General features: G+C 40.8%; 1 protein-coding gene across 4 annotated transcripts in view; it reads right to left on the reverse strand.

The window, feature by feature from the left end:
- The window catches only part of MAST2 (microtubule associated serine/threonine kinase 2), a 220,883-nt gene that overhangs the window by 28,126 nt on the left and 167,841 nt on the right, over positions 1–24,916 (reverse strand). For 2 of the 4 annotated variants that reach the window (XM_078073204.1, XM_078073203.1), the window contains exons 6-10: positions 9,662–9,737; positions 8,219–8,239; positions 6,304–6,382; positions 3,974–4,128; positions 2,085–2,160 (exon numbers count right to left, since the gene is read on the reverse strand). In XM_078073204.1, coding sequence (XP_077929330.1) covers positions 2,085–2,160; positions 3,974–4,128; positions 6,304–6,382; positions 8,219–8,239; positions 9,662–9,737 — 407 coding nt within the window. The remainder of the gene's footprint in view (positions 1–2,084; positions 2,161–3,973; positions 4,129–6,303; positions 6,383–8,218; positions 8,240–9,661; positions 9,738–24,916) is intronic. The other 2 variants (XM_078073206.1, XM_078073205.1) reach the window with 1 other exon arrangement.

The raw sequence follows: 24,916 nt of genomic DNA on the forward strand, positions 1-24,916 counted from the left end.
ACACAGAGGGAGAGGGAGAAGCAGACTCCCCACTGAGCAGGGAGCCCAATGCGGGCCTCAATCCCAGGACCCTGCAATCATGACCTGAGCCGAAGGCAGATGCTTAACTGACCGAGCCACCCAGGCACCCCTCAAAACTCCAAATTTTATGTACACTTGCAGCATGAACCAGTGCTCTTTCTCCCGGGGGGGGGGGGGTCTCATCTCGCTTCTGCCGTTTGCTGGACTCCTGCCAGTAAAGCGGTCCCATGACTGCACAGCGGTTCATAGTTTATGGCAACACAGAGCAGAAAGCCGGCACCTAGACTTGCTGTTTTTAGCCATTTTCCCCACTCTTGTGCCTGGGAACTCTGCCTCACTCAGGCACCCCCATTCTTCTTGTGACCCTGGGGATCCTGAGACCATGCTGTGGACCCTGGGATTCTACCCCGCTTTGCCACCTAAGCACCTTTAAGCCAGGGACGTATCCCACTGCAGCAGACTTCTGAAAGTTCCGATTTTGTGCTCTGCTGCTTATAATACTTTGTGGTAGCCTCCTTAAGCAGGCTCCCTTCCCTCCACTGTATCCTGCCATATCACCCCGGATTCAAATCTCCACCCCTCCTACCTTCTAAAAAGTGGTCACTTTTCTACTTGCAGAATTGCAGCATCTCTTTTCTCAGATCTCCAACTGATTTCACAGGTATTCAGAATGATCTGAAACTATCTAGCTGTATTCAAGGGACCAAACTTAGGGTCCCTTACTCCTCGGTCATCTTAACTCCACACCCCACTCCTAAACGTCTTTATACAGGATCAAGCATAACAGCATGATTCCCCAGCTGTCCATTGTGCCCTCTTCTTCACTCCTCCTCTCTAAAGCCTGCTCCAAGGCTAGAAAACATAGACCATGGGGAGCAGAGAAATAACAGCTCACACTTACTGAGTGCTTACTATGTCCTGGGCATAGTTAGAAAAGTTTAATGCTCATTAATCTTCACAAACTCTCTATGTGATAAATACTCTCATTATCCCAAATTACAGATGAGGCATATGAAGCTCAGAGAAGTTAAATCATCTGTCCAGGGTCACATAACTAGTAAATGGTAGAAGCAGATTTGAAACCATTTAGTCTGGTTCCAGAATGTGTGTCCTTCCTTACTGCTATGCTTCACTGTGTATGTCAAGAGGGAAAGCACAGGGCTTCATACCATTTCCCTAAGCCACCCACGTGTGTCCAGGAGACTATACCGGAGTCTAGAAAAAGTACACTCTCAGAAGAGCAGGGAAGCACCGCACACTGCAGCCCCTGGACTCAGAGGAATAGGTAGACGCAGGGAAGTCTGGACAAGAGGCTTGAGGGCTCCATGCTCCTTGTTGTCAGGGACAGGAAAACTGTGTCAGTGCCCTGGTTCTGACAGAGCTGGCTATGTTCTGCAGGAACAGGGCCTGTCATGAGGTGAGGTCAGAGCTTATAGGCATGCCGTGGTCAAAAAGAAATGCAAATGGAAAATAAGACCCTAGGTTCCACATACACAACGGTTTCTAGCCAAACCACAGAGCTGCGAAGACTTTTTCTCAGCTATCTCAGGAGAGTAATTTGCCTTCCTTCCTCAGCAGTTTCCTGCTTGGGAACTCTGTCTCCCACCTTCCTGCTCCCTCCGGCCAGCCTCCTGCCAGTCCAGCACACCGGTCTGTGCACACTCCGGGCTTGGTGATGAGGCACTGCTTAAGAAATCTGCATAGAATGAACATGCCTTCCGATAGCCAATCCCGTTCTGCAGGGACTCTAACTCGAGGCCCTGATGTGCATGGTTAGAGACAAGGTCCCAGTTCTCTCCTTCCCCATAACATATGGGGGAACACCTTTTTAACATCTCCCCCTAGATACCTCCCCAGGGAGTGGAGAAATAGAGGCCCTCCAAATATTAGCCCCAAACTCATAGGCCTCTGTTGCCGCCTCTTCTCCAGCAGTCTGACAGCCTGGCGCTTGTCTCCTCCTCCTCCTGGGTGCCTTTCTGCTCTTCTTGATTACCTCTGGTGAGAGCACTCCATCCCCTCACCCCCAGTCTTCCCACAGGGGCAGCCATCCTCAGGATCCTTACCTTAGGGAATCTTTCTTTGTATACATGATTCATCATTATTATTTCACTGTCGAAGGAAACTGGGGACCGTCCAGGACTAAATAAGAAAGACACATTGTGTTATTTTAGTGCCATGGAACTCTCAAGAAGAAAGATGACCATCCCCAGAGTCCCTGCCCTCCCACTGTCTGCAGCACTCCCACCTTAATGAGTGCTGAGTTCTGGAGTCTTCCTTTTTCCTGAAGCTCCCACCACACCTTGTTTAGCTCAAAATGGTGCCATCTGGAACCAGGCTACCTTCCTGTAAGAAGCCTGACTTTCATAAAGACCTCTGCCAGGGCCTGAAAAGGCCTAGAAAGGAGGAAACCACTCCTGAGTCTACTGGTGGCTTTCCTAGGATGACCTCCCCCAGAACAGAACTCTCTGGGTCTTCTTTGCTTTGGCCAGTGGGGTTTTGAGTATATCCCAGCATGTTCTAGGAATCAAATCAAATCAAACCACCACCAGAAACACCAAAGGAAGACCATGTATACCTGTATCCTTTTCCAAACAAGCTGCAGCCAATGAGGCCAATCCAGCCTGCAGTGAGTTATTAGCCTGGGTCATCTAAATCTTCCTCTTTGGCCCATGTGCAGTTACATCTTCTTAAAGGATTTCAAAGTTTGATCCACAGAAATGAATGGATATTTGAGTCCTGCCCAGTTTGGTGCCCCTGACACATGACCTAAGTTGAGCTAGGTTCAGAATTGTTCTTCTCTGCCTTTCCTCCCTGGAGTGAGCCACGGTCTGCTTGCTGTATCAGTACGCATTACCAAGTATTTTAAGAGTAATATAGCAGGGATTTCCCTGATACACTATATTCTTCTCAGTCTCTTATGGCCTAAAATGAACCTTTTACCCTGTGCATTGTGGAAAGCACCGATTCAGGTATTCCTATGAGTGAAACAAAGAAAGGCACTGAGATCCACACTCCACAAAAACTCATTTGTGTTTTTGATCCTTTACACAACAGTCCCCGTGATCATCTTCATTAGTCTCTGAACTTGAACCCATCTTTGTGGTCTGGCTCAGCTTACTCCCTGATACTCAGGGAATATAATCCCTGAGGAGATTCTCCGTGGCAGGCCCTGCTCCTCTGGGTTCCCACCCCGAACATAATCATTTCCTAGGAGCTCTGGAAAGCTGACCTCAGTCACTAAAGCCAGGCCCATTTTAATTTCCACCCTCTTCCTTAACCTGGAATTTTGGCATAATTTTAAACCAGCTAATGCCAAAGAAAAGAGCTAATTAATCAAAGGAATTCATAGATAAATCAGCTGCTAAGGTTTGTTTGGTTTGATGAGCCCAGGTGATTCAGGGAAATGAGTGAGATTCAGATGGGCATTTCATTCTGCTTCTGAAATGGGCTTCTTCCCCAAGTCAGCCGCAAGTGTCTTCAGCAGCACCTTTTGTAGCTGGCTTAGTTTCTATACCCTGGGCCTGTGGGTTCTGCAGCCAGGTAACTATCAGAATGGATGATACTATTACTCTCCTTTTGCTAAGTGGAGTTTAAAGTATATTCCCACTGCTAACTACCCTCAAACGGAAAAGAGAGGGACCACTTGACAGGGTCATCAGGTGTGCCTGAGCGTCACTGGCCTTGGCTCATTTGAGCTAAGCTCTGGGTTGGCGAGCTACACCTCACAGACCAAATCTGGCCCGCTGCCTGTCTTCGTAAATAAAGTTTATGAGATGTCTGGATGCTTTCCCACTATAACAGCAGAGTTAAGTAGTTGCCACAGAGACTGTATGGCGTACAAAGCTTCAATTATTTACTCTCTTGCCCTTTATAACTGTTTGCCTATTCCTACGCTGTGCAGAAAAGCCGAGCTCCACAGGCCCTGGGGTAGCAGGCAGAGAGTAGCCCTCACCTGAGGCTGCGAGAGCGGGGCCGCATGGCCGGAGACTGCCGTCCCTCCTCATCTGGTACACTCTCTGTGCTGAAATGCTTCGTCAAAAAGTGCAGCTCATCGGCTGTAGGCTGGAAGGGCAACTGGTGCAGCTTTTCCTGTGAGGAACATGATGACTAGAGAGAAAAACATTAACAAGCAGCATTACAGACATGTCTCAGGGCAGTCCAGGCACAGAGAGGACTTCCCAAAGCTAACCCACAGCAGGCCTTCTTTGCCTTGCTCCTTTTCGCCTCCATTGTGCACGATTCCCCTCTCTACTCCTTCCGAGGCTTCAGTCCTGAGGAAGCCAAGATACTAGGAACCTTCATGAGTCTGGCAGGCAGTTGGATCCAGGCATTCACAAGTGGGTGGTGTGGGTGTCCGTAACTACCTAGGGAACCTCTTTTGGTGGCAAAAGGCAGATTCTTCTGCATGGATGCTTTGCCCTCAGTGAAGCTTTTGGCTAGTTGGAATGGCAAGTAATTAATAAATCATGCTTCCTGGCTTAGGAATTGTCCCAGGTATACTCAGCCTACATATGAAATCCCTGGAAGTTTTCCCTTCCACAGTGCTGGGAGAACTCAGTAATGTTTCCTTTCGGCTGTTACCCAAAGGACAACTGGCACGGCTGAGGCTAGGAAGACTGTGGCCATACTCTAGGGACACAAATAGGCAAGAAAATCTGGCAGGGAAGAAAATCACTTTTAGATCTGGAACCCAAAGATTAGACGTGACCTGAAAATGACGAAGAATTCCAAACAGGGCCCAATGACTGAGATTCCAGACAAGAGCCCACTGCCAACCATGACAGACCATGTGAGGGAGCGAGCCATGCTCCTGCAGGCATCCCAGAGATGCAGCGACCGCGGTGACAGCCTAGTACAGCACCAGAATCTGGGAAGGCCCCCTTTCCTGACAAAACTGGCTAAGAGAGCAGGCAAGTCTAACATCACTGGCTCAGTTTCTGTTCATCAACTGATGAAGGATCTGGGGTTTAAATATCCAAATCCATTTAGAGTCAAAGCTGCAGCACCACACTAAGAAAACTCTCTTGCCACAAGTAAGTCTCAATACCAAGTGAGAAATCAGAATTTTTGGGGGGGGAAACAGTACAGGCTTCTGTCATGGAATGCTATAATACATGAAGCTATAAACAGCTTGGGGGAGGTCTCCCCAGGGCTCTGTCTTGGCCACATTTTGGAAAATGGGTTGCACAGAAGCTGTAAAAAGTATCTTCACCCAACTGCCACTGACAGGAAGTAAAATTTTTGTATCCCAATAAAATAAGCAGCAGCCATGGGTTGAGTCTATTAAAATTTACTGAACAGGTATATATTATATATATAATATGACTCTCGCCTTAGGTCTAAAAAGTCACCTGTCCGGTAAAGGTTTATAGGGAAAGCGATATTTACCAGGGAAAGATCTGAAGCTTAACTGCCGCTAAAAGACCAATGAGACCTTTGGATTACTTTATGAGTTATATCTAGGTCAACAGAGGAAATGATACTCCTTCTACCTGCTTGGGAGTCACAAATGTCAACAAGCTGCCCTGGGAAGACTGGAAGAATGGTGGAGGACATGGGGAACGGGCCACCCAGTGTGCTGCCCGACCCAGCCTGCAAAGCCTACAGTACTTACTATTTGGCTCTTTACAGAAAGAGTTTGCCAACCTTGTCATCCTGGCTTCAATTAAAACTTGCTCAATGAGGAAGACTCATTTTACGGTCAATTGTGCATAGCAGCAATTAGGACATCTGTTGTGTTTTAGGTTAAAACCTTCTCTAAAAAAACATAACTAGAAGTTTTAGAGACAGGTCCAGTTTTTTGCTGATACACATCAAACTTGAATATCAAATAATCATCCTTCTCTTCTTTTTTTGAAAGGAAAAGGTGAAAGAGGAGAAAGAGGGTCCATCAGGCCTTTGGGACATGGGAGGGGTTATCTGCTCTTGGTTGCAGTTCTAGAAGTAAGATGAAGGAAACAGGGGAACCATGTTTAGGATCCTCCACATCTGGCAAAGCAAAAGTCCATCCTCAAGCCCTCCTCTGACTCAACTTGGAAAAACTGATGCCCAGAGAGCATGCTGGTTAGTTCTTTCCAAAGGTGTTCAATGTTTATATCTGGCTATGGCTGTTAAGGGCCACCACTGCCCCACTCAGCCTCATCTCCAAACAACCTCTCTGAATTTGGCCTTGGAGGAAAAATTGAGAACTACTTTGCAATCCCATAGGGATAGGCAGCAATAATCTGTAGGGAAGTACTTCCTTGGGATGAAGGAAGCAAAGCCACAGATTTGGCTACTTACTGAGACAGTAGAGCTAGGAGTGTTGGTTCCATAACCTGAAGAAGGCAAAGAGGCCAAAGACCAGCGCCGTCCATCAGTCCTATGTAAAATTAAGAATATTAGCCAGTTTCTACAGGACCCCACCCTGAGCCCTGGACCTGCCTGTCTTTCCACCAGCACTGTTTTGGGCAGTTGGCTCACAGGTAGGCTCTTCCTTGTCTCTAGACAGTACTGCTTAGTCTAGTACATGCTTTCACATCTCTCTCCTACATGAGGCCTATGGTCGTGAGTTTTCCACTGCAAAGACAAACATCTCTAACTAAAAAGAAGTCTGTGACTTTGAATAAGAACATCCATTATATAATACTGTGGTTCTGAAATAAAAATCTTCATACTCTCAACGTAGTCACATGTATTCATTTATTTATGCAACGTATTCACTTTTAGAGAAGCAATGACAGAGGACTCTAGCTGAAGGGATCACCACAAGGACAGAACTGCCACTGAAATACAGCTATTCCTTTTTTTTGAAGGCTCCATGTGAAAGGCTCTTTGGTCTTTCCCAGGCCACTGGATTGATGAAGAAGAAGTGGACCACCATCTGAGTCTGAGTATGAACCAATCATTGGCAAACAGTCCAAGGTTACTTAAGATCCATTAGGACCCATAAAACCAGTCTTTGAGAATGTTCGTAGAGTGGTAGTAACCTCATGAAGAGACAGCCAGGTGGCATACCCTTGGCTGTATTATATAAGATTTTGGAGCAGGTTTCCTGCTGCTCTTGAAAGGATGCACCCCAAAGTTCTCATCACAGAGAACTAGCTATTTGCTTTGCTGTGGAGGAGAAAGATCAAGCAGGTATCTGGTGTGAAGCTTTTATTACGTGGACAAGTGATTCTTTCCTGGACTATGGGATGTGCTGTAACACAAGCGTTTTTTCTTGTGAAGCATGGGGGCATAGCCTGTTCTAGTTGAAGTTGGCGAAAATTTCTTTGCTGCTACCACGGAACTTTAGAACATTAGCAATGGAGGACCTTTAGAATTTAAATACCCTCAATCTTCAGAGAAACACTATAACCCAGGGATTTGGTGATTTAGTCCAGGCTTCACAGTTAAGGGAGGTGGAGAGAGGCAGGGAGAGGAAGGAAAAAAAAGAGGACTCAATCTTGCCAGGGCTTCCCCTTTTGAAGCACTCCTCCCCACTCCCACCAATACCGAGCAGCTTTTCCTACTAGACTCTGCAAGGGGACAGCATAGGGTTCCATGCTACATGCACCTGATTCAAACTTCATGCTACCCAGGCAGCTAGCTCTGCTGGAACCTAGTCTCTGAGGCAAAGAAATGTCCAGGAAGCTGCTCAAACATGATGTTCTCTCTGACCTCTTTTGTTGGGTCCTGGGAGCTCTATACAAGAAAGCAAGTCAATTCAAGGAAAACAGAGCTCAGCAAAGATAGCACTAGTCTAACTTAGGGAGGAATTTCCCAAACCCTTGTCAAATAGACTTTTTCACAGATCATCTTTCCTTCTTTAGAAAGAAATGGAAACCAACTGCAGGGCAGCCATTTTTCTGTAATCTGAAGAGCAAGGGCTACCACAGTCAGAAAGAAATGCCACTATAGGATGCCTCCACTTCCTCTGCCTGGTCATCTCACTGGGTGACCGAGGAATTTGTGGGGATGAGGGTGACTTGTCCCTAGGCTCAGAAACTTGGAACTATTAGCAATTCCTGCCTCCAAGTATATGAGCTCTGAGCCTTGGTTCCAGCAGGGGGTTCCCTTAGGGCCTCTTTGCTAGATATGAAAGGCCAAATGTTCATACCCACAGTCAGAGAAGACTCATCACAACCAGTTCTCACCAAGCACAACACCACAAACCATATTGTCTGGCCATGCATAGCAGTTTCCCAGCCCCTCTCCCCATCATGTCCACTATTACCTGTCTGCTCTGTGACCATGGCTGTAGTGAAAAGACATATATTACAGTGAGAATCAAATGGAACCAAGGAGACTGATCTGTTTGACCCCTGGCATTTGGTCACCCTTGGCAAGAGCAAACTTTTTGTTTAGGATTGTGTGTATGTAGGGGCGCCTGGGTGGCTCAGCCATTAAGCGTCTGCCTTCGGCTCAGGTCATGGTCCCAGGGTCCTGGGATCGAGCCCCGCATCGGGCTCCCTGCTCCGCGGGAAGCCTGCTTCTCCCTCTCCCACTCCCCTTGCTTGTGTTCCCTCTCTCGCTGTGTCTCTCTCTGCCAAATAAATAAAATCTTTAAAAAAAAAAGGATTGTGTGTATGTTTGACGTGAAATTGCAGGATTGATGGATCTATCCTTAGCATTTCATTAAATCTATTTTGTGTGATATTCCAAACCCATGTGATCCTACAAGGTTCAAGCCTGAGCTCAGTAACCTAGCAAACACAATTCCTGAGTACCCTATTTGGCAGGGTTGAAGTCTTCTTCCCTACCCCTACTAATACCTAGCTGCTTTTCCTACTATGTCCTGTTAAGAGAACAGCCCAGAGTTCCATGTTCCATACACATGACTCAAACTTCATGCCACCTAGCACAGCTCTGGATCGTAATACCAGGCCCCGAAATCCCCTAGCTGATCCTATTCCTAAAGCCCTGATAATAAGGCAGACACAAGGGCACAAATGGAACATGCTATTCCTTCTGCCTACAATGGCCTACACCTGTGTCCTCACTTTCAACATAGCAGGCTCACTCTTATCCTTCAGGTCTTAGCTTAAAAGTCAATCCCCTTCCGGGAGGCCTTACATGACCACCCTGTATAGATCCTCCAGCCCCATTCCCTTCCTATGCTTTCATGCAGCATCATGTTCTTTCATTTCATGGTGCTTATCACAGTTTACAACTATAAACGCTTGCCTGTTCATTATTCTTCCCCATCACTCGTTCAACCAAAGAGCACTGAATAAGTGCTTATTATACACCAGGAGACACAGCTTTCCAATATTAACGAATCTCTATTAAAAGCACTTTTATTCTGGTTGAGGAGTAAGAGTAAAACCTTGGGTCTCCCTGGGATGAGAGGCCATTTTCTCATTGATCCCACTAGGATAGCTCTCAGTCAGGAGTATAATGTTTTGGAACATACCCTCAGGAAACCAGGGACTTGTGCTTAGGATTATAAAAACCAATCCACTTCTTATATCTACTTGCCATTCAAATATCTAAAGGCAAATACCTAGGGCATCTAGAAAGCAAAATTTGAACAAGATAAGGAAAGTAATGCTGATGGCTAGTAGCCCAAGGTAACACACTTGGAAGGGCAGTGCCTCAAAAGAGGAAGCTAACATTTAACTAACATTCACGCAAATGCCACACACACATTAGTCACAGAGGTTTTCTATCAACTTACCTACGGGCAGGAACAAAGGAAAAGTGAGCAGGTGCATTTGGAGAGAAATTCCGGGGGCTATCCAAAGGACTGTTACCTGTGGGTGGGGAAAGGAAAAGCAACCCTCTGTGAAGTCTTTCTGAGGAGGACTGAGGTGACCTTTAGGGAAGAACTCTATCCCTCGCACTGGCAATTAGCACTCAGGTGGTTATGTTTTCAGGCCCCTGTCAGTTTAACAATTCTCTCTTTGTAAAAGTTTGGTAGCCCAGAGGTTTCTCCCTTGTTCCCAAGTTGCCTGTAACCATCTTATGTCTCTCAGACATCCATTCTAGTTACAGCAGCAACTTGCCAATTTCCTGTCCTCCTCGGAACACCTCAGGCTCCAATCTGCCTAGTCAAGTTAACCCAACTTTCCAAAGGCTTGAAGAATTCATTTGGTGCAGATGCTTAAACATTTCTTGAAAGGCAACAGGACTCCTTCCCGGTCTAAAAGTCTCTTGGATATATATCTCTGCACATTGCATCCAAGGCTAACCCAGAAATGTGCATGCTTAAGAGAAACTCAAGTTCTCTGGTGGGGACTTAAGATAGCAGCATTCCTTAAAAGACACCAAACACAAGTCCCCCAAGTCTGCAAAGCATGCCCAACCTCCTCATGGTATAGGAATTACTTCCATTCCCTTTTAGTTTTCACATGTTCCCTGCAACTTGCTAACATACAGCACAGAAGAAGGTTCGAATAAAACTTTGCTTACCTTTGCACTAGTCACAATAGTTCTTGAGCCTAAGACTGCCATACTGTTCTGGCCTAACTTCCAGCTGGCGGTTAGTATTTAGAAGCTCCTAGCTGGCAGAAGCTGTCCATGTGTCTCTACCCAAAGGGCCATGCCAAAGTAAGCTCCATACTATATGTTGTGCTGACCTCTCTGCCAATCTCTGTCCACCTCCCCACTTCTGTACTCACTTCCCACACAGCACCTCTGTCTCAGTTACATAAAGGCATTCTTAGGGCGCCTGGCTGGTTCAGGCAGGGGGTGTACAACTCTTGATCTCAGGGTTGTGGGTTCAGGCCCCACGTTGGGCACACAGATTACTTAAAAATAAAATCTTAAATAAATAAATTAAATAAATAAATAAATAAATAAATAAATAAATAAATAAAGGTACTCTCTATGGGAAAACTAATTAGGAGGAGGCTTTTTCAGCTTCCACTTATCCCCTTGACTGGGAGCCTCAGTGAGGTGCACAGCCTTATGTACGAGGTCTGCTCTCAACCTAGTACCAACTCTGGGTTTCCCATGCTCTGTGTATAGGACTAGCTCTTACGATCTATTCCTACCTCCTGGCTAGCACAGGCTATCAGGGTGTGAGAGAAATGATCTGCAGTAGTTGTTTCCTTAGCCAGGACTTAATAAGTATCAGGCCTCCTCAGAATTATCAAAGCCTTTTAAAAAAATTCTATTCTTTTAAAATAGTGTCATCTCCAAAATTAACAAATACCTTCAGTTTGATCCTTGAGTGTAAAGCTAGATGCCCTTTGTTGGTTCCCCAAACTACTCAGCTAAAGCCTCAAAGAAATCCCTAAACATGGGTATTCTACAAACAATGACTGCCGTTCTAAGGACCAGGTGTGGTGCTGGTTATGGGACAGAACACAAAGAATCTTTCAGGTGCTAACAGTAATGCTAGGGATTCAAAGAACATACACATGTCAAAAGCAACTAACACTAACAGGAAAAAAAATCCTGCAAATCATCACCACCACCATCATCATCAGAGCATCACTAAGCTATGAGACAACTTCAAGCAGCTTAATAATCCTTAAAGGAAGAGAGAGGGATACAGAAAACACAGTTGAAGAAATGATATCCAAGAATCTCCAAGAACCCTCAGCATGAGAAAGATGAAAACTACACCAAAGCACATTATAATCAAATTGCTCAAAACACATGATAAAAAGAAAAATCTTAAAAACAGTTGGGTGGTGGGTGGGAAAGACATGTTATATACAGAGGAACAAAGATAAGGAGTCTAGCAGATTTTTTATTGAAAACAATGTAAGAATACAACAGAGCAACATCTTTGAATTATGGAAAGAAAAACAAACCCTACCAACCCAGAATTCTATACCCAGCTACTGTGTAATAAAGAATTTGGTGGCTTTAGTCTCAGTTCCTGGGATGAGCCTCTAAATCCTTGGAATTTCCCAAGTGACAGGAGTGTCTTTGTTATTCGTGGTGGGGCCTGATAGTTTATGCACATGAGATGACTTAGGATGGTGGCTGGTCAACCCAGAAAGACCAACCATGTGGTTAGAGGCTCAGTGCTCTAAGCCATTTGATATCAGTCTGAATTCCAGGGAATGGAAGCAGGGCTAGAGACTGAGTTTAATCACATATTCAATGAGTCCATCAATCATGCCTACATAATGAAACCCCAATAAATATTCTGGACACCAAAACTTGGTGAGCTTCCTAGTTATTACTCTGCATATTGCTACATATCAGTGTGCTGGGAGGGTGACAGATCCAGACATCATGGGGAGAAGACACCAAAAGCTTCATATGTGGGGCCATCCCAGACCTCATTTTATGAGTCTCTCTTGTGGGCTAGTTCTGATTTATATTCTTTTTGCTATAATAAAACTCTATCTGTAAGTATAATACTTTCCTCAGTTTTGAGTCATTCTACTGAAATATTAACCTGAAGAGTTAGTGGGAACCTTTGAATTTATATCCAGTCGGTCAGAATTACGGGTGGCCTGGGAACCCCAAGCTTGTAGTTGGGTGTCTAAAGGAATGACAATTTTGTGAAGGACTATGTCCAAAACCTGTAAAGTATGGATTAATTCTCGGTAATTAGTGTTAAAAGTCATTGTACCAGTAAAAATATTTTTTAAAAACAAGGTGAAATAAGTATCTTCTCAGATAAAAAGAAAAAATCCTCAAGAACAGCAGACTGCACTGCAATTAAAAAAAAAAGTCCTTTAGGCAGAAAAAGATACCAAATGGAAATATGGATCTACACAAAAGAATGAAGAGCATTAGAAAAGTTAACTACGGGGCGCCTGGGTGGCTCAGATGGTTAAGTGTCTGCCTTTGGCTCAGGTCATGACCTCAGGGTCCTGGGATTGAGCCCCGCATCGGGCTCCCTGCTTGGCGGGGAGCCTGCTTCTCCCTCTCCCTTTACTGTTCCCCCTGCTTGTGCTCTCTCGCTCTGTCAAATAAATAAATAAAATCTAAAAAAAAAAAAAAGAAAGAAAGAAAGAAAAGTTAACTACACGGGAAAACAAATACTTTTTTCTTGTTATTTAAATCTCTTTAAGAATAATAACTATTTAAACAAAAATAATAATAAGGTGGTGTAGGATTTATAATATATGAGAATAAAAAGTTTGAAAACAACATCAAGCTGAAAGAGGGAAAATGGAATGGTATTATTCTTATACTATCTGTGAAGAGGTATAATATGATAAGATATATATTGCATATGCCAATGCAATTACTAGGTAACAGTTATAGCTCATAAGCCAGTAAAAGATATAAAGTGGGATAAAAACCATTCAACCCCAAATAAAGCAAAAAAGAGCAAGAAGAAAAAACAGATGGAACAATTAGAAAACAAATAGGAATATAACCGATTTAAACCAAACCGTATCAACGACAGTAAATGTAAATAAGTCTAAAAACCCCAATTAAAAGGCAGAGATTGTCAGATTGGATTAAAAAGAAAGACCCTATTAAAGAAACTGAACCCATGTTAATAATCTTTGAAAACATCAGTTTCATATGTTGTACTGATAATTCCATTAAACACTTAAAGAAAAACTGGTACCTATGCAATTTCTTCCAATAGAAGTGGAAAGAACACCCCCTAAACTCATTGTATAAGGCCAGTATTACCTTAATACAGAAACCAGAGAAGAACATTACAAGAAAACTATAGACCTGTATCTCTTATGGATATAGTTGTAAAAATTGTCAACAAGACATTAGAAATATAAAATTTTACAATGTATAAAAAATTACATACCACAATCAAGTGCAATTTATTCCAGGTATGCAAGATCGATCTGACATTTGAAAATCAATTAATATAATCCGCCACCACAACAGACTAAAGAGGAAAAACCATATAATTGCATGAATTGATTCTGAAAAGGTATTTGACAAAATCTAAAACCCATTCCTGATAAAACTCTCAGCAAACTAGGAAAAGAGAGGAACTTCCTCAACTTGATCAAGAACATCTACAGAAGACATACTGCTAACATTAGACTTAATGGTGAGAAAGAGGATGCTTTCCTTCTAGGACTGGGAACAAGGCAAAAATGTCCCCTCTCACCAGTCCTATTCAGCTCATACCGAACATCTTAGTCAGTGCAATACGATTTTTTAGAAATTTTATTTATTTATTTGAGAGGGAGAGAGAGAGCATGCATGCACGAGCAGGGGGAGGGGAAGAGGGAGAGGGAACCTGAAGCAAACTCCAAGCTGAGCGCGGAGCCCCACCCAGGGCTCGATCTAACAACCACAAGATCATGACCTGAGCCAAAACCAAGAGTCAGACACTTAACCAACTGCGCCACCCAGATGCCCTGCAATAAGACTTTTTTTTTTTTTTTTTTAAAGAAAATAAAGGTAAGTACATTAGGAAATAATAAGTAAAACTATCTTTGTTTGCAGATGACAGGATTGTCTATGTAGAGATTAAAGAACTGAATCAAAGAATCGAAGAAGAATCGAAGAAGAACTGAATCGAAGAATTAAGAAGAAAAAGAAAAAGATGAAAGTAAAAAATCACTGCTGGAACTAATAAACAAATACAGCAAAGTCACAGAATACAAGGCTAATATACAAGTCAATTGCTTTCCTTTATACTAGCAATGAACAATGGTACTTGAAATTAAAAACAATACACAAGAGGTGCGTGGGTGGCACAGTCGGTTAAATGTCTGATTTCGGCTCAGGTCATGATCTCAGGGTCCTGGGATCCAGCCCAGAGTCAGGCCCCCTGCTCAGCAGGGAGTCTGCTTGTCCCTCTGCCCCTCACCCCGCTCATGCTCGCTTTCTCCCAAAAAGTAAATCTTTTTAAAAAATACAGAATACAATTAACTTTAGCATAAAAATGAAATGCTTATGTATAACTCTAACAAAATATATACACTATTTATATGCTGTAAACTATAATGATGAAAGAAACCAAAGATCTAAATAAATGAAGTACTGCATGTTCATGGATTGGAAGATTTAATATTGCTAAGACGTCAGTTTTTTCCAACTTGATCTATAGATTCAGTGCAATTTCAATCAAAATCTCAACAGGCTAGTCTGTGGATACTGACAAATGGATTCTAAAGTTTATACGGAAAGGTAAAATAACCAGAAAAGTAACACAATACTGAAGAACAAAGTTGGGGGACTGACATTACTTGACTTCAAAACTCATTATAAATCTCAACATCACTAGTCATCAGAGAAATGCAAATCAAAACCACATTGAGATATCACCTCACACCAGTCAGAATGGCTAAAATTAACAACACAAGAAACAACAGGTGTTGGCAAGGATGTGAAGGGAAAAAAAAAAAACCCTCATGCACTGTTGGTGGGAATGCAAACTGGTGCAGCCACTGGAAAACAGTATGGAGGTTCCTCAAAAAATTAAAATTAGAATTATCATGATCCAGCAATTCCACTACTGGGTATTTACCCAAAGAATATGAAAACAGTAATTTGAAAAGATATATGCACCCCTATGTTTATTGTAGCATTATTTACAATAGCCAAAATATGGAAGCAACCCCAGTGCTGTCCACCAAGAGATGAATGGATAAAGAAGTGATATATATATGCACAATGGAATATTACTCCACCATAAAAAAAGAATGAAATCTTGCCATCAGCAACAATATGAATGGTCTAGAGGGTATAATGCTAGATGAAATAAATCAGTGAGAGAAAGACAAATACCATATGATTTCACTCATATGTGGAACTTAAGAAACAAAACAAAGAAAAACAGAGACAAACAAAAAAAGAGACTCTTAAATATAGAGAATAAACTGGTGGTTACCAAGGGGAAGGTGAGTGGGACGATGGGTGAAACAGGTGAAGGGGATTGAAGAGAACACTTATCATAATGAACACTGAGTAATGTATAGAATTATTGAATCACTATATTATATACCTGAAACTAATATGACACTGTATGTTAATTATACTGGAATTAAAAAAAACTCACAATAAAGCTATAGTGATCAAGACAATGTAGTATTGGTGAAAGATCAGACATATAGATCAATAAAACAGAACAGAGCATTCAGAAACAGACAAACACAACTGCAGTCAATTGATACATGACAAAAGAGCACAGGCAGTTCAATGGAGAAAGGATAGTCTTTTCAATGAATGGTGCTGGAACAACTGGACATCTATATGCAAAAAAAAGCATCTAGACACAACTTCCACAAAAATTAACTCAACATTGATAATGTAAATGATCCTAATGTAACATCTGCCTAAATGTAAAACACAAAACTTCTAGAAGATAACATAGGAGAAAATCAAGGTGACCTTGGCTTTGGTGATAACTATTTAGATGTGAAACCAAAAGCACAATCAATGAAAAAAAAGTGGACTGCATGAAAAGTAAAAACTTCTGCTCTGCAAAAGACATTATTAAGAGATAAAAAAAAAAAAGACAAGTCAGACTGGGAGAAAATATTTGCAAAATACATTATCTCATCTATATCAAAACATATAAAACATCTCACTTGTATCCAAAATGTATAAAAACCTCTTAAAGGTCAACAATAAGAAAACAACCCAATTTTAAAAGGAGGGAAAGAGGGGCGCCTGGGTGGCTCAGTCGTTAAGCATCTGCCTTCGGCTCAGGTCATGATCTCACGGTCCTGGGATCGAGCCCCACACATCAGGCTCCCTGCTCGGTGGGAAGCCTGCTTCTCCCTCTCCCACTCCCCCTGCTTGTGTTCCCTCTCTCGCTGTGTCTCTCTTTGTCAAATAAATAAAATCTTAAAAAAAAAAAAGGAGGGAAAGATCTGAACAGACACACCAAAGAAGATATACAGATGGCAAATAAGCATATGAAAAGTTGCTCAACATCATCTGTCATAGGGAATTAAAAATTAAAACCACATGGGATACTCATACACACCTATTAGAATGGCTCAAAAACTGACAATATCTCATGTTGGTGAGGATGTGGAACAACAGGAATTCTTACTTGTTGGTGGGAATGCAAAACGGTACAGCCATTTTGGGAGACAGTTTGCAGTTTCTCACAATGCTGAACAGAGTCTTATTGTTCAATTTAGCAGCACACTTCTAAGTACTAACTCAACTGAGTTGAAAACTTTTGTTCACACAAAAACTTGCATATGGATGTTTATATCAGCTTTATTCATAATTGCCAAAACTTGGAAGCAACCAAGATGTCCTTCAGTAGAAGATGGATAAACTGTAGTACATCCAATGTAATACCATTCAGTACTAAAAAGAAATAAGCTATCAAGCCATGACAAGACACAGAAGAAACAAATGCATATTACTAAGTGAAAAGAGCCAATCTGAAAAGGCTTTATACTGTATGATCCCAACTACATGACATTCTGGAAAAGTAAAAAGATCAGTGATTGCTAGGGCAGAGCAAAGGGATAAGAGACAAGCAGGTAAAACACCATGCACTTTTAAGGTGATGAAATTCTTCTGTATCACACTGTAATGGTGGACAAATAACATTATACATTTGTTAAAAAACCTACAGAACTTTACAACATGAAGAGTGATATATGAAAAATTTAAAAAATCATTTATGAGGTTGAGGGATCCCAGGGAAGAATGTAAACTGTGATAAGAGAATCTAACTGTATTATAAATGTATTGGAACAACTTCATTAAAGTGAGTGGAAGGAAATGTGCTGACCTAAGAAACTTTGGAAATGGAGTCTATTAAGACTAAAGGCAAAAGGAACTACATGACGTAACTTGTCAGTAAAGTTGTTTTCCATGTAGATATGCATTTGTAATTCCGACACTGTTATATGTATGTATACAATGGAAGTGAATCATTAAGTATATAGATGGCAGATGGTAGGAGCCAAGAATCTCATTGTTGGTTTTTTTTTTAAGATTTTATTTATTTATTTGACAGAGAGAGAGAGAGAACAGAGGGAGTGGGGAGAAGCAGACTCCCTGCTGAGCAGGGAGCCTCATGTGGGGCTCGATCCCAGGACCCTGGGATCATGACCTGAGCCAAAGGCAGATGCTTCACTGACTGAGCCACCCAGGCGCCCTGAATCTCACTGTTAGAGTGGAAATTTACAGATCAGCAAGGGGAAGAAACTAGAATGATCTATATAATAATGGATTAGTGCTGGAGACATCAGCAAGAACTCATGTTTAATTTAATAGAGATACAGATGGTTACATATATTATATACACAGGTTTGTATACATCTGTTGGCTAAGAGGGTATAAAAGGACACTCCAGTAGCAATAAGCGTATCTAGCACCCAGATCTTGGTTTCTAATACTATTCTCCAATAAAAGTATCCAGAGCTCCTTGGAGAATGGTTGATTCTAGAGCTGGGGCAACAAATATACAAGATAAGCCTGGAGCATCTTGTAGTGCCAGAAAGTAAGGAAGTGAGAAAATAACAAATCAAAACCAAAAAACAGGGGTGCCTGGGTGGTTCAGTCAGTTAAGCATCTGCCTTCGACTCAGGTCATGATCCCACGGTCCTGGGATCAAGCCCCGAGTTTGGCTCCCTGCTCAGTGAGGAGTCTGCTTCTCCCTCTCCCTCTGCCCCTGCCCCCCCCGGCTCATATGCGTTCTCTCTCTCAAATAAATAAATAAATAAAATCTTTAAAAAAATAAAAACAAAAACAAGCAAAAAACACACTGATGGGGGTATGCCAAGCAAAACAGCAGCCAACTGAAAGAACTCCTAATGGCCAAAGGTGGAACAGTTTGAGCAACAAAATAAAGTATTAATAGATTACAAATATTATAATATTTATATTATATTATAATATTATAAGTTATACTATGGAATAAATATCTATGGGTTATATCATTTGTGATATAAATGATTAAACAAATTAATAAATGGGGGGAAGAGACAAACCGATAGGATACAGAACACCTGAAAAACACTATCAACCAACTTAATAGAAAAAAAGCAGAATATACATTCTTTTCAAGTGAACATGGAACATTTACTAAGAATGATCATATTCTGGGCCATAAAACAAGATCCAATAATTTTAAAATAATTCAAGACAAATATGATATTGAATAAAAATCAGTAACAGAAAGATCTCTGGAAAACCTCCAAATCTGTGGAAACTAAACAACACACTTCTAAATAACTGAAAGAAGAAATCAAAAGGGAAATTACAAAAGTACTTTGAACTAAACAAAAATTAAAACATAACATCCGAAACTGCTAAACGAGTTCTTAGAGGGAAAACTGTATCATTAAATACCTACATTAGAAAAGAAGGACTAAATTCAATGACCTCAGCTTCTATCTTAAATTAGGGGGAAAAAAAAAAAGAGCAAATGAAACTCAGAATAAAGGAAATCACAAAGATCACAGGAGAAACCAATTAAAAAAACACAACAGAGAAAATTAACAAACCATACACAGATTTTAGCTTAATAAACTACAAACAGACTGATTAGGAAAGAGAAAGAAAACACAAATTACCAACATCAGGAATGAGAGAGGTGATATCCACAGATTCTATAGATATCAGAATAAGGCAATATTATGAACAACTTTATGTCAATTGGCAACTTAAATGAAATTGAAAATTGAAATTTTTCTTCAAGATGCAAACTACCAAGGCTCATTCACAAAGAAATAGGTTACCTGAATAGCCCTGTAATCTATTACGGAAATTAAATTTATTATTTAAAACATACCCACAAAGAAAATTCCAGGCCCCATAGCTTCACTGGACAAGTCTACCAAACATTCAAGGAATAAGTAATTCTATACAAATTCTTCCAGAAAATTGAAGAGAACGGAATTAATTCTTCCCAGGTCATCCTATGAAGTGAGCCTCACCTTGATACCAAAATCACAAAGATGAATGTATATGCATACATTCTTAATGAAACTTCAGCAAATCAAATCCAACAATTATAAAAGGATAATACATTATGACCAAGTAGATTTGTCCCAGGAATACAAGTTGGTTAAAATCTGAAAAAAATCAATCAATACAACCCATCATTATAATAGGCTGACAAAGAAAAACTATATGATCATCCCACTAGACATAGAAAATGCACTTGTCAAAAATCCAACAATCATTTTTTAAACATTTATGTATATATGTATGTATGTATATATGTAAGTATGGAATTTCTACATCCAACGTCGGGCTTGAACTCATGACTCCAAGATCAGGAGTCGCATGTTCTACTGACTGAGCCAGCCAGGCGCCCCCCAACCACCTTTTTTTTTTTTTAAAGATTTTATTTATTTATTTGAGAGAGAGAGAATGAGAGACAGAGAGCATGAGAGGGAGGAGGGTCAGAGGGAGAAGCAGACTCCCTGCTGAGCAGGGAGCCCGATGCGGGACTCGATCCCGGGACTCCAGGATCATGACCTGAGCCGAAGGCAGTCACTTAACCAACTGAGCCACCCAGGCGCCCTCCAACCACCTTTTTTGATAAAAACTTTCACCAAACTAGGAATAGAAGGAAACATTCTTAAATCAGTAAAGGGCATCAATGATAACGTATAGCTAACACCATACTTAATGGTTACGACACAATGCTCTAAGATCAGAAACAAGGCCAGGATGTCTGTGCTCACCGTTTGTATTCAAATTTGTACTGGAGGATCTAATGAGTGCAATAAGAAAATAAAGAGAAATAAAAACCATCTAGATCAGAAAGGGAGAAATATTTGTTTTAAAGTACATATTTATATTAATATATTTAAATAATTGATATTTATATAAAGTATATATTTCTACATAGAAAATCTGACAGAATCTACAATAAAGCTACTTAAATGAGTTTAGCAAGGCTACAGGATACAAGGACAATACACAAAAATCTATTATATTTCTATATGTTAGCAATAACCAGAAAAAGAAAAGAAATACAATACCATTTATTGCATAAAAACATGAATACTTAGGGATAAATCTAACAAAAGATGTACAAGAGTGACACAAAACACTGTTAAGAGAAGGGCATTAAGAGGCACAAACTTCCAGTTACAATATAAATAAGTCATGGAGATGAAAAGTACAGCATAAGGAATATAGTCAATGGTGACAGATGGTGACTTCACTTATCATGGTGAGCACCAATGCACAGAATTCTTCAATCACTATGTTTTACACCTGAAATGAATAAAACATTGTATGCAATGTTCAATAATAAATTTCAAAAATAAAAGTAAATTTAAAGTATTTTAAAAAACATTGTTAAGAGAAATTAATGATGGCCTACATAAATGGAGAAATATACCACAGGTAAAAAATATTCAACATTGTTAAAAAGTCAGTTCTCCCCTAATTGATCTATAGGTTCAGAACAATCCAATCAAAACTCCAGGTGCCTTTTTTTTTTAATAGATTTTATTTTTTAGAGCAGTTTTAGGTTCACAGCAAAATGGAGCAGAAGGCACAGGATTTTCCAAATACTCTCTGCCCTCACTCATGCATAGCCATCTCCTACCAGCTACCTTTTGGGTAAGCTGATTTTAAAACTTATATGGAAATGCAAAGGACAAGGAGACAAAAAAGAACACATACTATATGATTCCATTTGGATAAAATTCTACAAAAGTCAAACTAATCTATAAGTGACAGCACACCAGTGGGTGCCTGGAGATGGGAGGAATTATAAAATGTTATGAAGAAACTTTTGGACATGATGGATACATACATTATTTTGATTGTGGTGATGGTTTTATAGGTATAAATATAAGTCAAATTTTATCAAATTATATACTTTAAAACAAATATTTTGTAAATTAAATTTTATTCATGGTACACAATTTTTTGTTCCCCTTTTTTGAGTGTACTGTGACTGAAGATTGTTCATATTTTTAGAAATCTTAGGTCTTCTGCAGTTTAGTTTTTAAATTTATTTTGTGACTTGGTTTTATTATAGATGAAAAATAAATGTCACAAAGATATGTAGCTCTCAATGGAAGAAGTGCTTTACTAGCTCTATTAATTAGATCATGGTACTCATTTTTCAATTCCACCCGAAGGATGGTAAATACTTTTTTTTTTTTTTTTTTAAGATTTTATTTATTTATTTGTCAGAGAGCGAGAAAGAGAGAGAATGAGCACAAGCAGGGGGCGCTGCAGGCATTGGGAGAAGCAGGCTCTCTGCAGAGCAAGGAGCCCGAAGCAGGACTGGATCCCAGCACCCTGAAGATCATGACCTGAGCCAAAGGCACATGCTTAATCGACTGAGCCACCCACGCATCCCAGGATGGTAAATTTCTATCTTCTGTGATGCCAAGCAGTTTTTCTTGAAAATGAATAGAAAGGTTTCTAATGTTACTATATTTTTAACAAATAGGTTCAAAATCTATTAAACCTTTCATTGGGAAGATGAGAACATTTTCTTTCCAATGTTTTTAAGAGGCAGATTTACCTGTTTTAAGAGGTGGAATCATTTTTGTCAACAAAGTCACATACAAACGGTAACATTTCCAAATACCCATTTTCTTTTTTTTTTTTTTTAAGATTTTATTTATTTATTTATTTGACAGAGAGAGAGAGACAGCGAGAGAGGGAACACAAGCAGGGGGAGTGGGAGAGGGAGAAGCAGGCTTCCCGCCGAGCAGGGAGCCTGATGCGGGGCTCGATCCCAGGACCCTGAGATCATGACCTGAGCCGAAGGCAGTTGCTTAACCAACTGAGCCACCCAGGCGTCCCTCCAAATACCCATTTTCAAAATGCTCTTTCCGTGGCACAAATTTCTTTCAAAATGCAGCTACTTTTTCACTCACTGTTACACATTACCTTCACTTTAACAGATAGACTAACAGTATTTGTCACTGCTGCCCACCCCCCACCCCAACTCCTAGGCAGCATACTACTGAAAACCACTTGTTAGCACAGAAAAGTTCAGGAAATTTGGAACACTTGACATTTTGTACAAGAAAACTGCTACATCATTTACTTTGACCACTCTTTTAAGTAATTTGCCACAAGACAACCACTAAATTTCCTTCTTGCACAAACCATTTCAAAGGCTCCCTCCACACTATATTACAAGGTTCTGGACAAATGCACTGTAAGAGAACAAACTGGTGGTTGCCAGGGTGGGGGGATGGGAGGATGGGTTAAAAAGGTGAGCAGATGAAGAGTATACTTATTCTAATGAGCACTAAGTAATGTACAGAATTGCTGAATCATATTGTACACCTGAACCTAATTTAACACTGTATGTTAACTATACTGGAATTAAAAAAAAAGAAAAGAGAGAGAGACTTAAGTAATAGCAAAACCTGTAAGCTGCAATATGCTCAAGGAAAACGATGACTAAGGGTGTACAGGGGAACTCAACTCTGTTCATGGTACGTTACGTACAGTTTATGACACAGGCTAACGCTTGGATCTAATGTGGGTAGTACCAGTGTTGATCCATACTTAAACGCTAGTAAAACCTGATTTAATTCTCATTTTTCATGGTAAAAAATAAGTTTTAGTATTTTTCCCCATGCCCGAATGGATCGTCTTTAGAGAACCACTTTGGAGAATGTTGCTATTCAAAAATTCTAGGGGCACCTGGGTGGCTCAGTCGTTAAGCGTCTGCCTTCGGCTCAGGTCATGATCCCAGGGTCCTAGGATCGAGTCCCACATAGGGCTCCCTGCTCCGCGGGAAGCCTGCTTCTCCCTCTCCCACTCCCCCTGCTTCTGTTCCCTCTCTCGCTGTCTCTCTCTGTCAAATAAATAAATAAAAAATCCTAAAAAAAAAAAATCTTTAAAAAAAATTCTAAGTAGTAGAATGACAAGTACAAAGTGATATATTAGAAAAAAATGTCCAGTTTCAAAATTTAGAATGGACTGAGTAGAAAGAAAAAAGGAGTTAGGGAGGTTCTTCAATAAGTCAAATGAAAGGTGATTAGGGCCTCCATAAGACCATAAAAGGTCAGAATATATTCACCTAGAGTTAGTTTATCAAAGGCTTTTTCTCAATGTTTTTTTTTCCCCCTTACCCCAGCTTTTCCTGAGTCTTAAACTGAGTATGTCTTCTGTTTCTCCTCTGTTCATCTATTTTTTAATCCTCGATGGCATCTACCAGAACTAAAGGCACTGTACGGTACTTTATTCCCATATCAATAAGGTAAGTACTTACTAATTTATCAGTTTTTAAGGTTTATGCATTTGTTCATTAGAACTTTTTAGAGCTGATTCACAATTTAATATTTTAATATCAAATATGGCCAACATCAAAGTAAGGAAATGGCTTGCAAGTCATGGGGCAGTTGCCAGGGAAACAGTCAAAAACTGTTACCTGTGGGACGCCTGGGTGGCTCAGTCGGTTAAGCGTCTGCCTTCGGCTCAGGTCATGATCCCAGTGCCCTGGGATCGAGTCCCACATCAGGCTCCTTGCTCAGCAGGGAGCCTGCTTCTCCCTCTCCCTCTGCTGCTCCCCCTGCTTGTACCCTTGCTCACTCTCTCTCACCCACTCTAACAAATAAATAAATAAAATCTTTAAAAAACAAAAACAAAAACAAAAAAAAAAACTGTTACCTGTGTCTGAGATGGTAATCTTTGGCAAAAAATTTCTATAGTTCAAAGGGAAATAATAATGTCTGAAAGCTGACAAAATAACAGATCGTAACAAGCATTCCTTCCAACTGGCCAGGCTCCAATAGATTTTTCAAAGGATACTATTCTGACACTAAGTAGGTGTACTACAATTTAATTATGATACCAACCACACATAGTTAGTACAGATCAGACAGATTAAGAGCAAAGTCCTCAAGATTGCCTCACTTCCTACACCAGCCATAAATCTTGGGGGGAGGAAGGTGACAAGGCCACCTGTACTTTGGACATATGACTATAAATTTGGATGTTTCCATAGCTCCCCCTTCCAGGTTCAATAATTTACTAGAACAATTCACAGAACTCAGGAAGTGTTATATTTAGTATTACACTTTTATTATAAAGGATGCACATAGGCAAGGTCAGGGAAGGAATGCAGAGCTCCTGTGCCCTCTCCTTGTGTAAACAGGGTGTGTTGCCCTCCCAGCAC

This window comes from Halichoerus grypus, chromosome 5, assembly GCF_964656455.1.
Source record: "Halichoerus grypus chromosome 5, mHalGry1.hap1.1, whole genome shotgun sequence".
In the NCBI taxonomy this organism is placed as follows: Eukaryota; Metazoa; Chordata; class Mammalia; order Carnivora; family Phocidae; genus Halichoerus; species Halichoerus grypus.